Raw genomic sequence first — 25,392 nt, forward strand, 5'->3', positions numbered from 1 at the left:
TAAGTGGTACACAGGGAGCATAGAACTGAACATATATAGCTAAAAATATTCAAAAATCATGACAAGAAAATTTGCCTAAAATTTTAAAATACCCAGATCTTTTTAAGGATACTGAATCCCAAGAACAGCTGCTATAGAATAATCCTCAGCCAGGGGTGGCCCAGCAAAGCTACTGGACTTCAAGGATAAAGGAAGAATCCTATCCAAGCCAAAAAGTCGTCACCTACAGGGGGAAGAAGTTGGGCTGGCTTCAAACTCTTCCAAGCAACAATGAATCCAGAAGACAAACAGGTGATGTTTACCAAGTTCTGTAAGGCTGTAATATATAAAAGATATAATTCAGGTATAAAGGCAACCTTGAGAACTTCTCAAAGATGAAAGAAAACAACACCTGTTGGCCCTTCTTGAAAACGTTACTGGGTGGCAAAGTCCAGGGAATTAAGAAATGAATCAAAATAAATTACTCAGGAATGGAAAAACTGTGCTGAAAATGATGGTGGTGACCAAGACTAAAAAACTGTGAGAATCATAGTGACAGACGGTTAATACTGAACCCCGACAATGCAAAAACAACATCAAAGAAAATAAACAAAAACCCTAGGGACTTCCCTGGTGGTCCAGTGGTAAAGAATCCGCCTTCCAATGCAGGGGATTGGGATTGACATATATAAACTAATATGTATAAAATAGGTAACTAATGAGAACCTGCTGTAGAGCACAGGGAACTCCACTTCGCCGTACAGTAGTAACTAACACAACATTGTAAAACAACTATACCCCAATTTTAAAAAAAAAGAAGCAAGAAAAAAAATGCAGGGGATGCGGGTTTGATCCCTGGTCAGGGAACTAAGATCCCATATGCCGTGGGGCAACTAAGCCCGCGAGCCGCAACTACTGAGCTCCCACGCCTCAACATGAGAGCCCACGTGCTGCAAACTACGGAGCCCACGTGCTCTGGAGCCTGCACACTACAACTAGAGAGGAGAAAATTTACACAACACAACTAGAGAGAAGCCCGAGTGCTGGAACCAGAGAGAAGGCTGATCACCACAATGAAGAGACCGCATGCCGCAACTAAGATCTGACACAGCCAAAAATAATAAAAGAAAATTAAAAAGAAAGAACTAATATTGAGGTGTAGGGTGAAGAAGTGAGAACAAACTGAAGTAAATGCTAATTACTCAATATGGGAAATATGTAACAACAACAAAAAAATGTAACCCTGGCCTCTTAAAGACTGTCACAAATCTTGGGGCTTTGGTTTTTTCAATAAAAGAGGGATACTTGAAAAAATATCTCATTATAAGGAAGTATTTATGTGAAGTTCAGCAATTCCTTCCCTTTAAACTTGTTTCTTTTTCTTCTGTTAAATTCACATAAGCCAAATAAACTAAGTATAAAGTTAAACAGTAAACAAATACAATTAAACATAGAATTAAATCTGAAGTTCGGCAATATTCAGTTTGACTTACTTTCTCTTGTGTTAAGTTTGCATAAAATTAAACTTAGTATATTTTACTGAAAACAAGTACAGATCTTCCTCGACTTATGATAGGGTTACATCCTGGTAAATGAATCGTAAGTTGAAAATATTAGCGCAGCCTACCTTAAACATGCTCAGAACACTTACATTAGCCTACAGTTGGGCAAAATCATCTAAAACAAAGCCTATTTTATAACAAAATGTTGAATATCTCATGTAATTTATTGAATACTATACTGAAAGTGAAAACAGAATGGTTTATCAGTTGTTTGCCCTTGTGATTGTGTGGCTGACCAGAAGCTGTGGCTGCCACTGCTGAGCAGCATGAGAGAGTATTGTACTGCATATCACTAGCTCAAGAAAGCAGCAAAATTCAAAATGCAAAGTAGGGTTTCTACTGAATATGTATCATTTTCACACCATAGTAAAGTTGAAAAATCATAAGTCAAACCATCATATATCAGGAACCATCTGTATAGTGTGATCAAATGTTAAAGAAATAATATTGTCCATCCATCTATCCATCCATCCACACTTCGTATATACGGTTTAAAGATTTTTGTTGAAGAGTAGAAACTAAGAGCTGGGGCCTGAAGTCAGCTTGGTTTGATCTTTGGCAAAAGTTACATAACCTTTCTGGCCCTTACCTGTGAAATGGGGATAAAAGTAGCATCAATGACATAGTGTTTTGTAAAGATTACATAAGACAATACATACAGAGACCTTGGATCAGTGCTTGTGATCTAGCAAGAGCTCAGTAAGTACTGGTTATTCCTGCTTTCACCAGGATCCAGATGATATTTTACCTTCCTTGTGCTCTTCTGCACTTTGATACAGCATTATATATATTTTGGAGTTATCTGGACTTATTAGTAATGTTCTAGCAAGCATATTATTTTAAATATATAATTTGGACAGTTCTACTAATTTCATTCGATTTATTTTTATGTGATAAAACATGTAAGAAACATGCAATTCTACAAAGAAATCTGGTAGAAAAAATTACTCCATTTGTATAAATATATAGTCAAACTTTTAGGAGCCCATCTGCGGTGATTTTAAACCATAACCACAAGTCTTTGACACTTTTCCGTTCAAAAGGTGCAGCCTAATTTCTCTCCCCTTGAGTGTATGTAGAATTCATTTCTAAAGAATAGAGTATGACCTAAGTGACAGTATGTTACTTCTAAGACTAAGTCATAAGAAAAACATTGCTGCTTCCTCCTGGTTCTCTCTTTGAATCACCTGCAATAAGGGAAGCTGGCTACATGCCATGGGGACACTCTAAGAATTCCATGAAGAGATACACATGTTGAGGAAACAAGGCCTCCTGCCAACAGCCAACAAGGAACTGAGGACTTTAGCCAACAACAAAGAAGTGACCCATCTTGGAAGTGGATACTCCAGTCCCAGCCAAGCCTTCAGACTACAGTCACAGCCAAACTCATGAGTGACCCTCAGCCAGAATCACTCATTTAAGCCACCATCTGTGCTAGATAACAAATGTTTGTTTGAGTAACTGTCATGCAGTAATAGATAACTAATACACCATCTATCCGGTAAAGAAACAGAGACCATGTTTTAGTGTCAGTAATGGCAGAGTAGCTTCTATCACATTAACTCTTTTAAAAGTAATAACTATAAACCCTGGACTAAATACTTATTTAAGAAAACACCACCTTTTTAAGGGCATTGGAACGCTACCATAAGAAGGCAGAGGCAGGCAATTCAGTTCTTAAAAGAGCAACAATACTGGATATGATGCGAGTTTATACTTCTCCTGAGGGAGCTCCCCATTTCTCTTGATGCAGAGAAGCTAGAATTCCATCAGGAAAATGCAATCTTATTCTCCTGGGGAGTCGTGGGATGGAGTCTGGGATTGTTAGAGCAGCTGGAAATTGAGAGAAATCCTAGAAAGGAGAGAGCCACGGAAGAGGACATACTGAAACTTCCCTCAAACACTCAGCTAACCGCTGGACTAAACACGTTTGGGCAACTCTCTAAGAAGTCCAGGAGGAAAGGAAGAGCTGGAGGCTGAATGAGTGAGTGAGCAGATGTTCCAGCTGCTGCCCATTGCAGGGCAGTCAATTTGGAGTTTGAGTCTTGCCAAGTTAGAGGTGTTGGCTAAACACTACAGTCTTTCCGCTGAAATACCAAAAGGGTCACACTACCTAAGAGTAAAGATTATGTGCTTGGGCTAAAGGATTTTCTCTAAGGCTAAGGACAAATCAGAGATCAATCCTAAAAAAAATGAAAAATCAAGCCTCCATAAGTTCAAACTGAACTGACTGCAAGAACAAAACTCAACAGTATTCAAGGATAACAGGATCAAGAGTCCGCACAATGTAGCATAACAATGTCCGGTGTACAATAAAAAATTACTTGACATGCGCAAATGTGCACGTTGTAAAAAGAAATATCAATGACTGAAAACATACCCACATTCCCTATTTATCCCTCCCCGCACCTTTGGTATCCATAAGTTTGTTTTCTATGTCTGTGAGTATATTTCTGTTTTGATAATAAGTTCATTTTTATCATATTTTTTTAAATTCCACATATAAGTGATATCATATGATATTTGTCTTTGACTTAAAATTGGAAATTTGGGATTAACAGATACACACTATATATAAAATAGATAAACAACAAAGACCTACTGTATAGCACAGGGAACTATATTCAATATTTTGTAATAACCTATAATGGAAAATAATCTGAAAAAGATGTATATGTGTGTGTATAAATACACACACATATGAATCACTTTGCTGTACACCTGAAAACGAACTATGCTTCAATTTTTTAAAAAAGAAACGGGGCGGAGTGAAGATGGCTTACTAGGAGGATGTGGAATTAGTGGCTCCGCACAACTAGGGCACCTACCAGGCACCCATGGGGGACCACGGACACCAAAGGGGACGGGAAGAACCCCCAGCGACCGGGTAGGACATGGGACGTGAGGGGAGTGAAGGGGGAGGTGAAGTGGAGGCAGGACGGGACTGGTGCCCCTGAGGGGTGCCTGGGGGAGGGGAAGAGATCCCACGCCCAAAGGGGTAAATTAGGGAACCACTGGGAGGGCAGAGGAACAAAAGAGAGTGTGGCCAGGTTTCCCCTGCCCACTTGGGCTCCCGGGAGCCTGCTGAAATCCTGGGCCTGATCCTCTGCCCACCTAGGCCCCCTCCAGCCACGTGGGTCCTGAGGGAGTGGGAGGGAGGGAAGGGGAAAGAAAAGTAAAGGCCAGACCTCCGGGACTGGCACCCCTGAGCAGTGGCTGGGGGAGGGGAAGAGTTCCTACACCCAGCGGGACCCATCCATGGTAAGGGGTCCCGCGGCGAGGGGGCAGACCCTGGGGGAGATGGTCGGGGAGGGGCGTGAAGGAACGGAAGGGAACGCGGCCAATGCTTTCTCTGTCCACTTAGGCACCGAGAAGCCTGCTGGGCTCCCGGGCCTAATCCTCTGTGCTCAGAGCCTCCCTCCTGCCATGCAGAGTCCAAGCCCCGTCCCTACACCCCTACCCAGGCCCCTACCTCTACACTCAGAGACGCCCTCTGAGACCCCCTCCAACGTGCTGGGCCTAAACTCCACCCACAAACCCTCACTCAGGGCCCTACCTCCAAACTCTGGAACCCCACACTCCAGAGGCTCTCCTTTCGACTTGCTGCCTCTCCCCTTTCACTCAGGTCCTAAGCAGAGGCCCCGTCCCACGCTCAATCATCACCCCTCCCACCCGCCTAGGTCCTGCCCCACCCTAAACCCCACCCCTGCCTAAGTTCCACTCCCTCCCCCAGCCTAAACACCCCCATAGCCAAGGCTTTTTTTTTTTTCTTTTTTCCTCTTTTACACTGGGATTCTGTTTTACCTTGTTGATTCACTGTTGTTGATTCTTTTATATTTTTATTTTTCCTAATAAACCTTTTATTCTTCTAATTTTATTTTACTCTTTATACTTTGTTAGTGATCTCTCCTTTTGGCTTTTTGCCCCCACCCACCCTTTTTTTTCTTTTTTCTGCTGTGGTTTTATTTTACTTTGTTGCAGCTGTTTCAATTATAGTTTTATTTTTCCTAATTTTATTTTATTTTATTTTTTTTTTTGCGGTACGCGGGCCTCTCACTATTGTGGCCTCTCCCGTTGCGGAGTACAGGCTCCGGACACGCAGGCTCAGTGGCTGTGGCTCATGGGCCTAGCCGCTCCGTGGCATGTGGGATCCTCCCGGACCGGGGCACGAACCCGTGTCCCCTACATCAGCAGGTGGACTCTCAACCACTGCGCCACTGTTTTTTATTGTTGATATTGTACTGCTCCTCTCTTTCTTCCTTTTTTTTTTTTTTTTTTTTTTTACGTGCCATGAAGCTTGCCAGATCTTGGTTCCCAGGCCAGAAGTTGGGCCCGAACTACTGTGGTGGGAGCTCTGAGTCCAAACCACTGGACTAACAGAGAACCTCAGACCCCAGGGAGTATCAATTGGAGTGCAGCCTCCCGAAGGTCCTCATCTCAGCACCAAGGCCCAGCTCTATCTAACTGCCTGCAAACTCCAGTGCTGGACGTCTCAGGCCAAACAACCAGTAAGACAGGAATACAGCACCATCCATCAAAAAAAAAAAAAAAAAAAATGAAGCGACAAAAAAATATGTTACAGATGAAGGAGCAAGGTAAAAACCTACAAGACCAAATAAGTGAAGAGGAAATAGGCAACCTACCTAAAAAAGATTTCAGAGGATTAATAGTAAAGATGATCCAAAATCTCGGAAACAGAATGGAGAAAATACAAGAAACACTTAAGGAACAGGAAGAACTAAAGAGCAAACAAACAATGATGAACAACACAATTACTGAAATTAAAAATACTCTAGAAGGAAACAGTAACAGAATAATTGAGGCAGAAGAACGGATAAGTGACCTGAAAGATAAAATGCTGAAAATAATTGCTAGGGAGCAGAATAAAGAAAAAAGGATGAAAAGACTTGAGGACAGTCTCAGAGACCTCTGGGACAACAGTAAATGCACCAACATTTGAATTATAGGGGTTCCAGAAGAAGAAGAAAAAAAGAAAGGGGCTGAGAAAATATTTGAAGAGATTATAGCTGAAAACTTCCCTAACATGGGAAATAGTCAAGTCCAGAAAGCACAGAGAGTACCATACAGGGTAAACCCAAAGACAAACACGCCAAGATACATATTAATCAAACTATCAAAAATTAAATTCAAAGAAAAAATATTAAAAACAGCAAGGGAAAAACAACAAATAACATACAAGGGAATCTCCATAAGGTTAACAGCTGATCTTTCAGCAGAAACTCTGCAAGCCACAAGGGAGTGGCAGGACACGTTTAAAGTGATGAAAGGGAAAAACCAACAACCAAGATTACTCTACCCAGCAAGGATCTGATTCACATTCGATGGAGAAATTGAAACCTTTACAGATATGCAAAAGTTAAGAGAATTCAGCACCACCAAACCAGCTTTACAACAAATGCTAAAGGAACTTCTCTAGGCAGGAAACACAAGAGAAGGAAAAGACCTACAAAAACAAACCCAAAACAATTAAGAAAATGGGAATAGGAACACACATATCAATAATTACCTTAAACGTAAGGTAATTATTAAATGCTCCAACCAAAAGACATACACTGGCTGAATAAATACAAAAACAAGACCCATATATATGTTGTCTACAACAGACCCACTTCAGACCTAGGGACACATACAGACTGAAAGTGAGGGGGTGGAAAAAGATATTCCATGCAAATGGAAATCAAAAGAAAGCTGGAGTAGCAATTCTCATATTAGACAAGATATACTTTAAAATATAGACTATTAAAAGAGACACAGAAGGACACTACAAAATGATCAAGGGATCAATCCAAGAAGAAGATATAACAATTGTAAATATTTATGCACCCAACATAGGAGCACCTCAATACATAAGGCAAATGCTAACAGCCACAAATGGGGAAACCAACAGTAACACAATCATAGTAGGGGACTTTAACACCCCACTTTCACCCATGGACAGATGAACCAAAATGAAAATAAATAAGAAACACAAGCTTAAATGATACATTAAACAAGATGGACTTAAATGATATTTATAGGACTTTCCATCCAAAAACAACAGAATGCATTTTCTTCTCAAGTGCTCATGGAACATTCTCCAGGATAGATCATATTTTGGGTCACAAATCAAGCCTTGGTAAATTTAAGAAAACTGAAATCGTATCAAGTATCTTTTCCAACCACAGTGCTATGAGACAAGATACCAATTACAGAAAAAAATCTGTAAAAAATACAAACACATGGAAGCTAAACAATACACTACTAAATAACTAAGAGATCACTGAAGAAATCAAAGAGGAAATCAAAAAATACCTAGAAACAAATGACAATAAAAACACAACGACCCAAAACTTATGGGATGCAGCAAAACAGTTCTAAGAGGGAAGTTTGTAGCAATACAATCCTACCTCAAGAAACAAGAAACATCTCAAATAAACAACCTAACATTACACCTAAAGCAATTAGAGAAAGAGGAACAAAAAGACCCCCAAAGTTAGCAGAAGGAAAGAAATCATAAAGATTAGATCAGAAAAAATGAAAAAGAAATGGAGGAAACAATAGCAAACATCAATAAAACTAAATGCTGGTTCTTTGAGAAGATAAACAAAATTGATAAACCATTAGCCAGACTCATCAAGAAAAAAAGGGAGAAGACTCAAATCAGCAGAATTAGAAATGAAAACGGAGAAGTAGCAACTGACACTGCAGAAGTACGAAGGATCATGAGGGATTACTAGAAGCAACTATATACCAATAAAATGGACAACCTGGAAGAAATGGACAAATTCTTAAAAAAGCACAGCCTTCCAGAGTGAACCAGGAAGAAACAGAAAATATAAACAGACCAATCACAAGCACTGAAATTGAAATTGTGATTAAAAATCTTCCAACAAACCAAAGCCCAGGACCAAATAGCTTCACAGGCGAATTCTATCAAACATTTAGAGAAGAGCAAACACCTATCCTTCTCAAACTCTTCCAAAATATAGCAGAGGAAGGAACACTCCCAAACTCATTCTATGAGGCCACCCTCACCCTGATACCAAAACCAGACAAGGATGTCACATAGAAAGAAAACTACAGGCCAGTATCACTGATGAACATAGATGCAAACATCCTCAACAAAATACTAGCAAACAGAATCCAACAGCACATTAAAAGGATCATACACCATGATCAAGTGGGGTTTATTCCAGGAATGCAAGTATTCTTTAATACACGCAAATCAATCAATGTGATACACCACATTAACAAACTGAAGGAGAAATGATGATCATTTCTATGATCATCTCAATAGATGCAAAAAAAGCTTTCGATAAAATTCAACACCCATTTATGATAAAAACTCTCCAGAAAGTAGGCAGAGAGGGAACCTACCTCAACATAATAAAGGCCATATATTACAAACCCACAGCCAACATCATTCTCAATGGTGAAAAACTGAAAGCATTTCTTCTAAGATCAGGAATAAGACAAGGTTGTCCACTCTCACCACTGTTATTCAACATAGTTTCGGAAGTTTTAGCCACAGTAATCAGAGAATAAATAGAAATAAAAGGAATCCAAATCAGAAAAGAAGAAGTAAAACTGTCCCTGTTGCAGATGACATGATAGTATACATAGAGAATCCTAAATATGCTACCAGAAAACTACTAGAGCTGATCAATGAATTTGGTAAAGTAGCAGGATACAAAATTAATGCACAGAAATCTCTTGCATTCCTATACACTAATGATGAAAAATCTGAAAGAGAAATAAGGAAACACTCCCATTTACCATTGCAACAAAAAGAATAAAATACCTAGGAATAAACCTACCTAAGGAGACAAAAGATCTGTATGCAGAAAACTATAAGACACAGATGAAAGAAATTAAAGATGACACAGACAGATGGAGAGATATATCATGTTCTTGGATTGGAAGAATCAATATTGTGAAAATGACTATACAACCCAGAGCAATCTACAGATTCAGTGCAATCCCTATCAAACTAACAATGGCATTTTTCACAGAACTAGAACAGAAAATTTCACGACTTGTATGGAAACACAAAAGACCCCGAATAGCCAAAACAATCTTGAGAAAGAAAAACGGAGCTGGAGAAATCAGGCTCCCAGACTTCAGACTGTACTACAAAGCTACAATAATCAAGACAGTATGGTACTGGCACAAAAGAAGAAATATAGATCAATGGAACAGGATAGAAAGCCCAGGGATAATCCCATGCACATATGGTCACCTTATCTTTGATAAAGGGGGCAAGAGAATACAATGGAGAAAAGACAGCCTCTTCAATAAGTGGTGCTGGGAAAACTGGACAGCTACATGTAAAAGAATGAAATTAGAACACTTCCTAACACCATACACAAAAATAAATTCAAAATGGATTAGAGACCTAAATGTAAGGCCAGACAGTATAAAACTCTTAGAGCAAAACATAGGCAGAACACTCTATGACATAAATCACAGCAAGATCCTTTTTGACCCACCTCCTACAGAAATGAAATAAAAACAAAAATAAACAAATGGGACCTAGTGAAACTTAGAAGCTTTTGCACACCAAAGGAAAACATAAACAAGACCAAAAGACAACCCTCAGAATGGGAGAAAATATTTGCAAATGAAGCAACTGACAAAAGATTAATCTCCAAAATATACAAGCAGCTCATGCAGCTCAATATCAAAAAAACAAACAACCCAATCCAAAAATGGGCAGAAGGCCTAAACAGACATTTCTCCAAAGAAGATATACAGACTGCCAACAAACACATGAAAAGATGCTCAACATCACTAATCATTAGAGAAATGCAAATCAAAACTACAATGAGGTATCACCTCACACCGGTCAGAATGGCCATCATCAAAAAATCTACAAACAGTAAATGTTGGTGAGAGTGCAGAGAAAAGGGAACTTCTTGCACTGTTGGTGGGAATGTAAATTGATAAAGCCACTATGGAGAACAGTATGGAGGTTCCTTAAAAACTAAAAATAGAACTACCATACAATACAGCAATCCCACCACTGGGCATATACCTTGAGAAAACCATAATTCAGAAAGAGTCATGTACCACAATGGTCACTGCAGCACTATTTACAACAGTCAGGACATGGAAGCAACCTAAGTGTCCATCGACAGATGAATGGATAAAGATGTGGCACATATATACAATGGAATATTACTCAGCCATAAAAACAAATGAAATTAAGTTATTTGTAGTGAGGTGGATGGACCTAGAGTCTGTCATACAGAATGAAGTAAGTCAGAAAGAGAAAAACAAATACCATATGCTAACAGATATATATGGAATCTTAAAAAAAAAATGGTTCTGATGAACCTAGGGGCAGGAGAGGAATAAAGACACAGACCTAAAAATCGACTTTAGGATGCGGGGATGGGGAAGGGTAAGTTGGGACGAAGTGAGAGAGTAGCACTGACATATATACACTACCAAATATACAATAGATAGCTAGTGGGAAGCAGCTGCCCTGCACAGGGAGATCAGCTTGGTGCCTTGTGACCACCTAGAGGGGTGGGATAGGGAGGGTGGGAGGGAGACACAAGAGGGAGGGGATATGCGGATATACATATGCATGTAGCTGATTCACTCTGTTATACAGCAGAAACTAACACAACACTGTAAAGCAATTATATTCCAACACAGATATTAAAAAAGAAAAAAGTGAAGAAGGCATTCCACAGGAAAAAGAAAAAAAAGAAACATACCCACAAATGACTTAGGTATTGGAATTAGTATAAAAGACTGTAAAATAACTCATAAGTATGTTAAAGAGTCCAAAGTAATATATAGGTATAATGGGTGAAGAGAAGTGAAATGTAAGAAAAGATTTGGAAATATTAAAAAAAAAAAAAAAAGCCAAATGGACGTCACAGAACAGAAAAGCACAATATCTGAGTAGAAAAGAAAAAAAAATTCATTTGGTGGAATCAACAACAGATGGGACACAACAAAAGAAAGGATTAGTGAACCTGAAGAAGACAGTGCAAAAGAAATTATCAAATTTGAAGCACACAGATAAAAAAAGATTTTAAAAAATGAACACAGCCTCAACCTGTGAGGTATATCAAGCAATCTAACAAGTATAATTGGTGCCCAAAGAGAAAAGAGAGGAAACAGGATTGCAAAAAGTACTGACAGAAATTTTTCCAAATTTGATTTAGAAAAGAAGTAATAAGAATAATAACCCAGGAGGAAGCACAGCTAACCCCAAGCTGGATCAATATGAAAGAAATTACACCAAGGGACATTATAGTCACAGACAAAGCACAGATAGAAAAAAAAAAAAAAAAATGAAAGTTGCCAGAGGAACAAATCACGTTACATAAAGGGGAACAACAATAAGATAAGTATGACAACTGACTCATCATCAGAAACAGTGGATGCCAGAGACAATGGAACAGCATCTTTAAAGGGCTGAAAGAAAAACATGTCAGCCTAGAATTCTATGTTCAGTAAAATTGTTTTCAAAAATGAAGATGAAATTTAGATAAATTTCACCTAAAAGCTGAGATGACTTCTCGCCAGCATACCTACATGTAAAGAAATACTAAAATACTAAAAGAAATTCTCAGGCTGAAGAAAAATTGAAGCCAGTCAGAAGAAATATGAAGCCAGAAAATAAGGAGGAGCACTGGGACTGATAAACATGTAGGTAAGTATATTTCTTTCCATAAGTATTTTAAAGCCAACTGTTTAAATAAGAATAAACACTGGGTTTATAATATATGAAGTAAAACACAAAAACAACGGCATAAAGAACAACAGGGAGTGTGAACTCAAATAATGTTTTAGGTTTATATACTATACATGAAGTGGTATAATATTAATTCCACACAGATTGGAATAAATTAGGATATCCATTTTAATCTCTTGAACAACAACTTTAAAAATAAAAAAGGTATAAAAAAGTAGAGCTCATGGTCACACCAGGGGCATCTCAGAGAAATTCCCTGCTGTGTCAACATGTGGAGAGAGAAGCTACGTTAGAGGTGCCTGAAGGCTGCCCTGTCCAGGGGTGGGCTTGGAGGGAGGGGCAGGAAGAGGTGCAGCTGCCTGTATTGAGAGGCTACAGCTGTATGCAGCAGCCTTGGAGACGTGGCTGTTACAGGTTCCCTGGGTCAATGCCAGCCTCAAGCCCACACTATGTCTCCATTGCAAACCCAACCCCGCGTCAGACAGTTTATACCCGTTGTCCAAGGACACAGAGCCAGTGGGTGGTGGGAATGGAACTGGTACCCAGGTCAGCCAGGGAGACTTCTCGTGGCTCTTCACTCATCAAGAGCTCCAAGGAGAACTTACACATCTCAACGTAAAAGAACTATCCACGAAGGAGTGAGGCCAGGTGACAGTCTCCTGATCTGTTCTGCAGGACACGCCCTTGGTGGTTAATGATGGCTGGTTAAATCCCAGCCACTTCAAAGGTTTCCAAGGGAAACAGCAGGCAGAGGGTCCTAAATAAGTGAAAGCTGGGGACCCTATTTTCAAAACTCAAGAAATTCCCCAAAGACTCGTGACCCAGAGTTCTCCACCTTGTGCTGCTCGTAGTAGAGCTGAGGGAGCTAAACCACCTCCACAAAGGCAAAGCAGCAGAGAAGGCCACACCCCAGGAAGGCATCCCAGCATGGCCATCAGCATGTGTGTGAGCACCTCCAAACCGAGAGCCAGTGCCCCAAGGCCAAGTGGACGGTCGAGGACAATTCATTGCCCTGGTCACACCTGCTTAGTGCCAGCTCAGTGATGCGCACCTACCAGGCACTGCAGAGGACTTACTGACTTACTGTCTGCCAGTCTGAGTTGTCAATCTGCCAGGCTCAGGGGGCAGGGGCAGGGGCAGGGGCGGGGGGCATGGAAGACATGTGACTCTTTGCTCTAAAGCCCCATCATAACAAAAGAAGCTTGACTCACAAATGGAGAAACCAAACAACAGAGCCAGAGACACCCAGGGTCAGGCATGCGCCTTAAAGGGACCTGGAAGGCTGACCTCCCTCAGTAAACAAGACGAGGGGGGACACCTGGATTTGGGGAGCACTCCGTGGAGCAGAGAGGGCGTGAGAGGCCGTAAGTCATGGGTGGACTGAGCAGAACAGAGCAGCGGGGAGAGGTTTTTGGGGTGAGGCAAATGTTACCAGCTCGTCATAAACAGGGGAGACCGGGCATCTCTGGGGGACACTATGACAAATGTCCTCTGGCTAAAGCCGAGGGACAGGGCAGGAGCAGTGGGCCAGGATGCTCGAGCGGGAGTTGGGGCCAAGGAAAGGCCTTCGTCCCAAGTGAAAACCGTAAACCCTGCTGGGAGAGTCAGAGGGAGGGCAGGACGGGCAGCAGGAGGGGACCCACGCGGCCTATTAGGACTGGTCTGCTTGACAGCGGTGAGTCAGCAGCCGGACCCACAGGACCCACGGAGGCTTTTCAGGCAAACCAGTGAGCAACACCCTCTGCCTCCAGGCCTCTGGCAGCGTGAGGTCAGGCCCAGGGTCCGACTCGGCCACCGAGGCCAACGGAAGTGCCACTGCTGAGACTCGCAGGAGGGACACGTCCAGTACCCCTGCCCCAGGCCCGAGCCCCCGGGCAGCACACTCCTGGGCCTTACCTCCGATTTTTGCATTGTATGCGATGCCCACGATGCAGTAAGAGTTGTTGGCTGAAGCGGCGACCTCTCCCGCACAGCGAGTACCGTGTCTGAGGCAAAGGAAAAAACGAAGTTAGGACTCTGCCAGCACCTTGCAGTGGGTTCAGTGCCCTGCTCAGCTCTCCTGCAGGAAGAGTCATTATCCCTAAGCCCGGGGAGGATGCTGAAGCCTTCTCCCCACATCCCTTCCCGTCGCCCCCCGCCCTCTGATGGCTGCTCCAGGAGGGGCATCAAGTGGGCTTTTGCACTGGCCTGGACCGTCCCGTTCCCCACCCCCGCCCCGCACCCCGTAGGCTGGCAAGGCCTTCCCGCCGCCCTGGAGACACGATGCTCCCGCATCAGGCTGAGTCTCCTGCTCCGGCGCCAGGGGCCCAAGCATCCCTCCTCCCAAGCTCTGCGTCCCCGCGACTGACAACACAGCGTAGACGCCTGCCTGGCTGCCGAGCTGAAGTAAGAACAAACGAGAACCTAGATCCTGTGTCCTCTTGTGTCCCCCTCCTCCCACCCCATGCTCACCTCGGGCAGCCCCCCCACCCTTTCCACAGCCATTGCAGCAGGAGCCGAGGAAGAAAGCTCGAAATGGAACACTCAGCGGCGGTGGACAGACTGGGAAGAGGCCACCTGAAAAACAGATCGCTCCCCTCGGGTAATGACCCCGTTCTGCAACATGCTGCATCGGGTCAGTTCCTCCAGCAGAAGCCAAAAAATACCGGCAAGTTTAAGGAGCACATCTTTGAGAAGAGTCCACAGGGGATCAGAATCACTGAGCCAACTTTAAAACCACCTTTGAAACTAGTCCAGGGCTCATGCATTAGCCCTGGGGAGGCAGCCCTCTGTCCTCTGGACCTCGTGCGCCCACAGCCAGGGCTGCTCCCAAGTCACGCAGCCCACCGTCCCACTCAGCATTCAATCCTGCCCTTCATGGATCACTGTGCAGTGTCTGGATTATCCCTCCTGGCTCCCTGCACTCGGGGCTGGGAGACCAGGCGCCCTGCGCCACTGGCGTGCTGGTGGCTGAGTGGGAAGGGCACCTGGGGACACGAGGCTGGGGCCTTTGCAGGCTCCCTGGAGCGCCGTGGTCCGTCGTGCTGACCGCGTCTGCCGGCCGAGCCTCCCTGCACAGCACCCTGTGGGCACCAGGATGTGAACCCCAGAATCAAATCAACCACAACCTAAAATATTATGGATGAAGACACACCTTGGCAAGCGTCGTGTCAACAGTGGAGAAGAAATGGACTTCCCTGGCGGTGCAGTGGTTAAGAATCCACCTTCCAATGCAGGGGACATGGGTTCGATCCCTGATCAGGGAACTAAGATCCCACACGCATGCCACAACTAAGAGTTCACATGCCACAACTGAGGAGCCCGCCAGCCACAACTAAGGAGCACACATGCCGCAACTAAAGGAACTGGTGAGCTGCAGCTAAGACCCGGCACAACTAAAACAAATAAAATACAATTAAAAACAAAACAAAACAAAACCAAAAAAACAGTGGAGAAGAAAGAAATGGCTTCTGTTCTTCTCTAAATATTTTTGGAAGAATGGGAAAAGCTTGGGGCATGGGGCATGCTGACGGAGAAACGACAGGCAGGACACAGCAAACGAGCTCTAGGGCTGGGCTGGGGAAAGTGGACATCACCCCCAGGGCTGCCACCGACGGAGCCGAGTCACCTGATCTCTCCAGACCTCCCATCTTCATTTGCAAAGTGACGATCACAAGCGTCACTGACTGAACACCCTCCATGTGTGTCCCTCACCCATCACCCGGCTCCCACCCACAACCCTGGGGCATGGGGAGCCTCAGGCCATGAGACATCACCCAGCCTGCACAGAGGCACACAGCCAGCCCAGGATCTGGGCCCCGATTTACCCAGCATCATTCACTCTTCTGCCACCTCCCTCATGAGGTCACAGACAGACTCAAAAAGGCTCGGATATTGACCCATGCACTGTGGTCTGAACACGGCTAGCTGTGGAGACCGCAAGATTTAAGGGTTACTCTTTTCAAATCCAACAGTGTTTCGAACAGGAACAATGCTGGTCCAACATCCATTGCTAGCTGACCAGCAGGGGTGACGCCCCTTAGGAAGGGGCCGAATCCACCAAGGCTGCCTTGTGCCTGAAGGGCTGCGCAGGGCTGGCTCCTGGCTCAGCCCCAGACCCAGCCAGGCAGCCGGAGAGGTGCCTCTGACCTGTCACAGTTCCAGGATCCCGACCATAGGCCAGCTCAACAGTGACTGCAGGGAGACAGAAAGGGGAGCAAGGAGGGGCCGGCCAAGTAACCAAGTGACATACTTGTTCTCATTGCTGGCATCATATCGCGGAGACGGGTCGTAATCGTTTCCGTTGACGTCATAGCTCGCATAGGAATCCTAAGAAATGAAACCCTCGTGACCAAAGAGAAATGGCCTGGCATATCACAGCCCTGCTTGAAATTGTTTTTATGCCTCAACTGGAAACAGAGAAAAATGCACGCTTGGTACTCCCTTACTATAACTTTATATATAATTATATATGTATATATATATATATATGTATGTATGTATATATATTATGGTGGGAAATACACATAACAAAATTTACCACCCTAACCATTTCTAAGTGCACAGTTCAATGGCTTTAAGTACATTCACACTGCTGGGCAGCCATCACCACCATCCATCCACAGAACGCTTTTCATCTTGCAAAACTGCAACTCTGTCCCCATGAAACACTAACTCTCCATCCCCCTCCCCAGCCCCTGGCACCCAGCATCTACTTTCTGTCTCTATGAATTCGACTCCTCTAGGGACCTCACATAAGTGAAAGCATACAGTGTTTGTCATTTTGTGACCCAGATAATGTCTTCATCGATGTGGCTGATCCATGTGGTAGCATGCATCAGATAAAGGTTCATCCACGTGGTAGCAAGTGTCAGAATTTCCTTCATCTTATATTTTTAATATGTCTGTTTTTGTGTATATACTTATAATCATAGTATTCGTGTAATATCCTAACATCCTTTTAAAACACATTATAAAAGCTCTCCAGATTGTTGACTTCAAAACTGTCATCTTTTGCAAACTAGTATATATAGGATGGATAAGCAATAAGGTCCTACTGTATAGCACAGGGAACTATATTCAATATCCTGTGATAAACCATAATGGAAAAGAACATGAAAAAATATATATATATGCATATTTGCTGTACAGCAGAAATTAAGACAGCACTGTACCCCAGGTGCCTCAGAATACTAAATACCTTTCTCACATTTACTATGTGCTGGGCTCTCTTCTTTACATTTATGAAGCCATTTAATCCTCACAATTACCCAAGGAAGTAGTAGTCCTATTACTAACCCCACTTTACAGAACGTGACACCGAGGCACAGAGAAGTCAAGTAAATTGCCCGGGGTCTCAGAGTTAATAAGCCGCAAAGCCAGGACAGGAGCCCCAGCAGTTTGGGTCCTAAGCCCACGTCTTAACCCTGCCATTTCTCACGTCGCTGATGTTGATCTGATGGCGACCTCCATGCACACGTCTCTGAGTTTCTTAGGACCCGTTCCCAGAAGTACATGTGAATCCTCTAACATGTGAACGAATCCCTCTGCGAACCCCTGGCTCCGGGTAGCAGGGGAGCTGGGTTCACCAGCCCACCCAGCTCAGTTTTCTGTATTGTCTGATATAGGGAGGGGTAGGCACCTTATCGTTTTATAAATGTGTCCTTGTTTAATGACCCACGCAGTTGAATGTCTCTGCATGCCAGTTGCCAGTTTTAAGGCTTGACTTACATAGTTCGGGGCCAGGTCGGGGTGATTCCGCTCTATGCCATCATCCAGGATGGTGACCACCACGTTTTTTCCCGTGTAGCCCCGCTTCCACGCCGCCTGGACATTCATTTCTGATCGGCAGCGACTGTTCTTGTCGCCACAATGCTGCAGGCACAGAAGACACAAAGCCCCCCGACACAGACACACCTGACACAGACCTGCAAACCCAGCAGAGGTGCTCCTATGCTCATAAGGGAATACGGAGAAAATGCTTTCCCGTGCCTGATAGACCAGAACCCTCTTTCTACCACCCATTTCTGGGAACGGTCCACGTGGAGGGTCTACTGCTTTTTCTGCCCCGGCAATGTGTCCATCACTTTCCCAGGACACCCACCGCCCTTCAGGGGCTCTGTTCACTACTCACCATGTAGTGACTCATACACCGTGCAGCCAATCGCTCCCCTGCTCAAAGAGCCCCTCCCCTTGGACTTTCACATAATTAAAAAAACTTCACAAGAAAGCTTGCACCTCACAGCATTAAAACAGGAGTTTTACACTCAGATGAAGTGTGTCTGTTTGGAGCTGTCATGATAGCTTTGTTGGGGGAAATCGACCCATCTCAGAAACACAGCACTGCAAACGCTCCAGAGACAGAGAGGCCCACGCCCTACTCACCATGTACCACATGTTGGACCAAATGGGGTCGTTGAAATAAAGGGCCTGAGGGTCACTTCGCACCTGTCTCTTCACCCTGCGTTTAACTTCTTGTTGTTGGAGCCATTTCACCTACCAGGGGAGAAACGCAGTTACTTTTTGTTTTAAAAACGATCTCCTGGTTTCACGTGGCCTCCTCGTAGGTGCTCCAGCTGTCCTTTTCCATGAACATCTGTGTCTATTAGATGTCTTGGATGGTAAATTCCAAGGAGATGTTTTCACTTCAAGTGATCATATTTGAAAGATAAGAACTAGTCTGGGTCTGTAGGGGAGGGAATAGGACCCCTCTCATAGAGTTTGAAATGATTCTACTAAAAAAAAAAAAAGACCTTGTGAAGTTGCCAACAGATTCTCTGGTGACCCTTGTCCCTAATTAAAAGGAAATACATGCAAGGGTATGAAAAGAGTGAAGAGAGGGGAGAAACCGGTCAAATGGTGATCAGGAGTTGGAAGTAAAATGTTTTACAGGGAGGATACGGTTAATTATGATAATCCATATATTGGCATTTTTAGCAGCTTCTGCAAACATGGTACCAAAGCATGTACAGAAAACCTAAAAAGGGTTACAGCAAACTATTAACAGCAGCAATTCCTTGATGGTGACACTATTATTCATTTAAAATTTAAAATTATTTTAAGGGTTTTATAAACTTCTTTCAATCGGCATGATCTGCCTTCACAACCAAGGAAAAAAGCTTGAGAGGCAGGATAAATATTATTTAAGAGCAGGAATCCAGGAGGCTGGCTGCCTGGATTCAAAAGCCAGCCCCACACTCACCAGCTGTGTGACTCAGTCGGTTAGCCTCCCTGGCCTCACCTGTATGATGGGCATCATCGTGGCTTGTCATGAGGGAGCACTGGCATATAAACTGGCATATAAAGCATGCACATCACTGCTTGGCACATGGCTGTATTATCCTCACATGTGTGTATGTGTGTGTGTAAGAGTTTTTCAAGGTGGAAGAATTTTTTCACTTTTATTTATTTACCTATTTATTTTAAAATTTATTTATTTATTGGCTGTGTTGGGTCTTCGTTGCTGCGCTCGGGCTTTCTCTAATTGCGGCGAGCGGGGGCTACTCTTCGTTGTGGTGCACGGGCTTCTCATTGCGGTGGTTTCTCTTGTTGCGGAGCACGGGCTCTAGGCGTGCGGGCTTCAGTAGTTGTGGCACGTGGGCTCAGTAGTTGTGGCTCGCGGGCTCTAGAGCACAGGCTCAGTAGTTGTGGTGCACGGGCTTAGCTGCTCCACGGCATGTGGGGTCTTCCCAGACCAGGGCTCAAACCTGTGTCCCCTGCGTTGGCAGGCAGATTCTTAACCACTGCGCCACCAGGGAAGTCTGAGTTTTTTCACTTTTAAAAGATGTGGGACCTGAATCCCTGTGCCCTGAACTGAAACATTTTCTTGGTCCTGCTGCTATGGGCCCCCTGATTCAGTACACCTCCCGCTGGGGCTCAGCTCTGCACAGGGGGCTGAGATGGGCAGGATGGGGGCACCAGGCCCTGCTCTCAGAAGTTTGTGCTCCAGTCAGGGGCTCCCACCACACAGCACAGGGTGTGATGCAGGCTCCAAGAAGGCAACAGGTGGCCCAGGGCAGAGAAGGTGAAGGGGAGAAGGAGGATGGAGCCTCCGGGAGGGTGATGATGGGGGACCCTGGCTGACCTGGAGGCCAGGCCAAGGCCGGTGACCCCAGGGGAATGAAGGCACAAAGTCCGAGGGTCAAGCTGCTCCCCTCAGACCGCTCAGCCTCGACCTCCCCCATGGTCCTGAGGGAGGAGAAGACAGCCTCATTCACATCTAAGAGTGACGACTGATCTCAAGGCATTTTTGGTCACCAGGACAAAATGCTTAGAAAGAAATATCACAGCCTGTCCCGCCACCAATGTGACTTGTCTACAAAACACCAGTAGATCAGCTTCCTGAGAAATGCCCCAAAGAGCTCAAAAACAACTTTGGATTAGGCACTAAAACAAGCCCAGGCCCAAGTCCTGGATCATTTATAGTTGCCACTGACGGATACTTCCATGGAAAATAAAACTGTACAGTGAGATATTTTGCTCATAACACCCTCTGATGGCATTTTGCAACTTCCTCATATATTACTGCCTGAACCAGAAAGCTTTTACCCAGTATCAAAAACCTAAGACTGTATTTCCTAACCTGCTAGGCAACCTGTTGTAAAGTACAGTGGTAGGCAAGCCACTGACAGCTCCAAGCTCCCAGGATGCTCCCATCCACCTTGCCTGGCTGACTCACTACCCATTTTACCGGCACCAGTGCCTTCCAACTGTGGTGCCCACCAGGCTTTACTTCCTGTCCCAGAGGAGGTGAACCCTCCTCTTCCAAGCCTGAGTAGGTGACTCCCCCGAATCAGGCAGGTGACATGGGGAAGCATGTTGCCAGAAGTCACAAAACAATCCCCTAGTGGGATAAAAGAGTGAGGGCACCTGGTCTCCAGTCGCTCCTGGGCTCTGGGTAGGAACCCAACTTAACACACAGTTCTGAGGGTCGGCTGTGATGGCCCAGGGCCCACGGCAGAGCTGGAGGCTCTCCTTGTGGCGTGGTCCCGGGGCAGCCCTCTCCCCTGAGACAGGTCATTGTAAGACTCTGAGAGACAGCCAGGCACTGTAGGCCAATGGAACTGGATATAACAAATTACTCGCCAGGTCTGTGGAGATGGATTCACAGGTGACCTCCCAGTCACAGAGGCTGACTCAGCCAGCGGTCACTTGGTCAGAGTCTGCTCCCCGTCTCCTCTCTCCAGGCTCCAGCCACTGCCTTGCTTCTCACCCAACTCCAGGAAAGGGCGGGGGCTCCTGGATCCCATCATCCTGGCCTTTTCCAGATTTTCCCTGATGTCTCTGGAGAGCACGGCCCCCGTGGTCCCTTATTCGCTCACCAAAGCTGCACTGAGTCTCACTGTGTGTCCGGCGCTAGGTTCTAGGAATATGAGTATGAGTGTAAATACCACTGGTTCCCATCCAGGAGGCCCCTGTCCCACCCTCCAGCTCAGACCCAGAGCTCTGCTTCAGGGGCCCCTCAGGTTGGAACTCAGAGCCAGCTGGCCTCTCCGGGAAGGTCAGGGGTGCCGATGACCCAAATCCAAGTGCCTGAAACTTTAGCTTTCCCAAAGGGCACCCTCATCATGAACAGTGATGCTCTTTATGACAAAGGAACACACAGTTCAGGATCCCTAAGGACGTGTCACTCGTGGAATTCATTCTTCTGCAGAGCTCACAAACAGACGGTGAGCTGGAACTGACCAATCACAAGTACTGAAATTGAAACTGTGATTTAAAAACTTCCAACTAACAAAAGCCGAGGACCAGATGGCTTCACAGGCGAATTCTATCATTTAGAGAAGCGTTAACACCTATCCTTCCGAAGCTATTCCAAAAAACTGCAGAGGAAGGAATACAAGCGGTGAGCTGGTGGTGATGGGGAGAGTCAGGCTGGGAGGGGGCCAGACTGTGATGTTCTTCCTGTGATTACCTCTATGAGGAGAAGCAACCTGAGATGCTCAGGAGAACTGGCAGTACGCTTCCTCCCCTGAGAGGGCTCGTGCAAGAGGAAAGTCGTCATATTTTGCTGGCAGCCTGCCCGGCTGTCACTTTATACTGTAGCTTCGTTCATGCTCTGCTCATCAGATCCCTCAGAACTCCTTGAGGAGGTGTTCAGACCTTCTCTTGGTGAAAAAGGCAGGGGGCAGACGGCTGTACACACTGTCTGTCTTCCAAGGCCATAGGAGTATACTTGGAAGGTAAGTCCTAAACCCGGGTAAGCCTGCAAATGAGTGGGCCTGGGGCACGTTAAAATACACATTGCGACTAAGCGTGCGTGGTAAGAGCTGAGCTTCTTAGGAAGTCTTCTTAGGAAGAGAACCAATCACTCTGCAAAGCCTTCAGATCACTGGAGTGAAGGAAGGGAAAATATCGCTGAGAAGAAAGGCCCTGCTCATTCCACATCACTCTCTTTAGGTTTTGTAGAGAGTTGACTGGTGGCCTCCCAAAAGGTACATTCACCCAGAACCAGTGAATGTGGCCTCCCTTTGGAAAAGGGTCTTTGAACACGTAATTAAGTTAAAGCTCTGGCAATGTGGTCATGCTGTGCCCTAAATCCAATGACAAGTGTCCTTACAAAGGACAGGCAAAGGGAGGTTGAGACACAGGAGGAGGAGGCCTTGTGAAGACAGATTCCACAAGCTGAGGAGCATCTGGAGCCAGGAGCTGGAAGAGGCAAGGAAGGACGCTCCCTGAGAGCCCTCAGAGGGACCACTGCCCTGCCGACACCTTAGCTTCAGACTTGTGGACTCCAGACTGTGAGATAATGCATCTCTGTTGTTTTAAGCCACCCAGTTGTTGGTCATTTGTTACAGCCGCCCTGGGAGACTGATACAGGTTTAAATCACAGCCTTGATCAGGGTTAAGATTTTAAATGTTTGAGAATCCATGAGGCTGTCCTGCTAAACGGAGGATCCAGAGGCCCCCAGAGGATGGGCTGAGGCTGCAGGAAAAGCACTGGAGCAGGGGTGGGACTCAAGGCAGCAGCTCTTACCCAAAATTTTATTTCTTTTAATTTCGTGCAGAATCTTTGCTGTGACATGTGGGATCTTTTTAGTTGCGGCATGCGAACTCTTAGTTGCGGCATGTGGGATCTAGTTCCCTGGCCAGGGATCGAACCTGGGCCCCCTGCATTGGGAATGTGTAGTCTTAGCCACTGGACCACCAGGGAAGTCCCCCAGTATCTGAAAAACCAGAACAGAATGGCCGTCCCAGTGTACCCAGCTCTGGCTGGCAGCCTCACCCACACAAGCCTGCAGCCCCCACCCTAACGGCTCTCCCCTGCACATCTCAGGGCCCTGGACACCTCTCCCCGCCGTTCTCTGAAACTAAAGCTGCCCCAAAGTGGGTCCTGCCCCCTATACCCAGGTCCCTCTCACCCTCCTGATTCTCCTAACTCATCAGCACTAAAGCCCACCTGTCCCCCAAGTCAGAACAAAGCTGGGATCCTCTCCAACACGAGTGTCACACATTCCATCTCCTCAAGGGGTCAGGATCCCATCCCCAAGATTCACCATGGCAACGATCCCCTGGCATTTGGACGGTCACGTGACTCTTGGGGTGTCCCTGCCCCATGACCGATGCATGATGCGGTCTGACCCCCAACCAGGGCCTCCTCCAGCCCCGCCTCTCATCCCCCTGGCACCCCCCCCTACCCGCAGGCCTGACTCTCACGGTGCCCCTTCACTGGGCCAACTTTCTTGTGTTCCACTTTAACCCTCCCCACCCTGGCATCTTTCCCTGACACCCAGGGAGGCCAGGGTGGCCCCCCGGGCTCCCGTGCCCCCACAGGTGTGTGCGTGGTGACGCTGCCTCCACCCCAGGACATGGACACCATCTGTTCAGAAGCCCAGTTTACCCCAGAGGGAGGGATGCGTCTCAGTCACGCTTGTTTCTCCAGCTCTCAGCCAACACCTGCCTGTAACAGGGACCTGCTCGGCAAAGATCTGCTGGACTAAAGTCCTGTCCTCCTTCTTCCTGAAAAGGCAAATTGAAAGCTGACGCTGCAAAGTTAGGTGTGTCTCTGCCAGGGGCGAGGGGCTTCCCTGACCTGACTTGTCCGGCACGGACCGCAGCTGTGGTCGGATGTGTTCAGGGTCGGTGTGACTACCCTCTGCTCCCCACTGGCCTGTGCGGACAACGTGGGCTGTGTTTCACTCACCACTATACTTCTGTGTGCCAGGCGATGCACAGTATACAGAGGAGTTCACTAAATGCTCCCTGAACGAAGGAAAGAAGTTAAATGAATACACTTCAGATATAAAATATGTTATAACCACAGTCAGACTTTCAGAAACACTTTGGAGTAGACAGTGCGACTGGGTCTTCATGACCCCCAGGTGACCTCCGTGGACTTTTTGTGGAAGATCAGTGATTCTGGACAAGAGCAAGGTTTGTCACCTGCAACCCCAGCTCAACACAGAGTATCTCTCCTGGGCAAACCTCTATAAACCTGTATAAAGTGTCTTGACCTCTTCAAAGTCATATTTTGAAGGTGGGACTTCACTCTGACCCTCTTCCTTTTATCCATTTTCTGTATGTTTCCCGTTAAACATTCTTGTCACGAAGACTTTATCATCTTCTCATGATGAGATGAAGAGCAACGCTTTCTTTTGGAGGCAATGCTTCCTCCAGCTTTCTTCTTGAGAAGTCAAATTAAAATTCGGTATCTGTTGAATGTCGCTCTGTAGATAAGAGGAAGTAAACTTAAAAGATGTTAGAGGGGCTTCCCTGGTGGTGCAGTGGATAAGACTCTGCGCTCCCAATGCAGGGGACCCAGGTTCAATCCCTGACCAGGGAACTGGATCCCATTTGCATGCCACAACTAAGGAGCCCTGGAGCCTCAACTAAGGAGCCCACTTGCCGCAACTAAGACCTGGTGCAACCAAATAAATAAATAAATATTTTTTTAAAAAAAGAATGTTAATAAACTATTCCCTTAAAAAACTTTATGTTTTAAAAAAAATAAAAAGATGCTTAGAAAGAAGTCATGTAAACGAGCAGGATCCCAATCAGCACTGCCAGTCGTACAGCTGTCCGAGCGTCGTCTAGGCAGGCGCGCCTTGGGCAGCCCCAGCCGCATCCTCTTCCCGGGGCCACGGGCACACTGCCAGAACAGAAGGCAGCCTGGCACATCAGTCCTGGGTTCAACAAGCACAAAAGGGGGTTGCTGTCACG

At 45.5% G+C, this 25,392-nt stretch overlaps 1 protein-coding gene across 1 annotated transcript in view; it reads right to left on the reverse strand.

Annotated features, from left to right (window-relative positions):
• PCSK6 (proprotein convertase subtilisin/kexin type 6) overlaps nt 1-25,392 on the reverse strand; it is a gene marked incomplete at its 5' end in the record, with an annotated part of 186,580 nt that overhangs the window by 106,143 nt on the left and 55,045 nt on the right. Inside the window, 4 exons of the mRNA XM_029237061.1 lie at nt 14,152-14,240; nt 16,487-16,563; nt 17,965-18,108; nt 18,619-18,729. Of these exons, the coding sequence (XP_029092894.1) occupies nt 14,152-14,240; nt 16,487-16,563; nt 17,965-18,108; nt 18,619-18,729 (421 nt within the window). The remainder of the gene's footprint in view (nt 1-14,151; nt 14,241-16,486; nt 16,564-17,964; nt 18,109-18,618; nt 18,730-25,392) is intronic.

Source organism: Monodon monoceros, unplaced genomic scaffold (assembly GCF_005190385.1).
Source record: "Monodon monoceros isolate NGI ecotype Baffin Bay Population unplaced genomic scaffold, NGI_Narwhal_1 Super_Scaffold_21, whole genome shotgun sequence".
In the NCBI taxonomy this organism is placed as follows: domain Eukaryota; kingdom Metazoa; phylum Chordata; class Mammalia; order Artiodactyla; family Monodontidae; genus Monodon; species Monodon monoceros.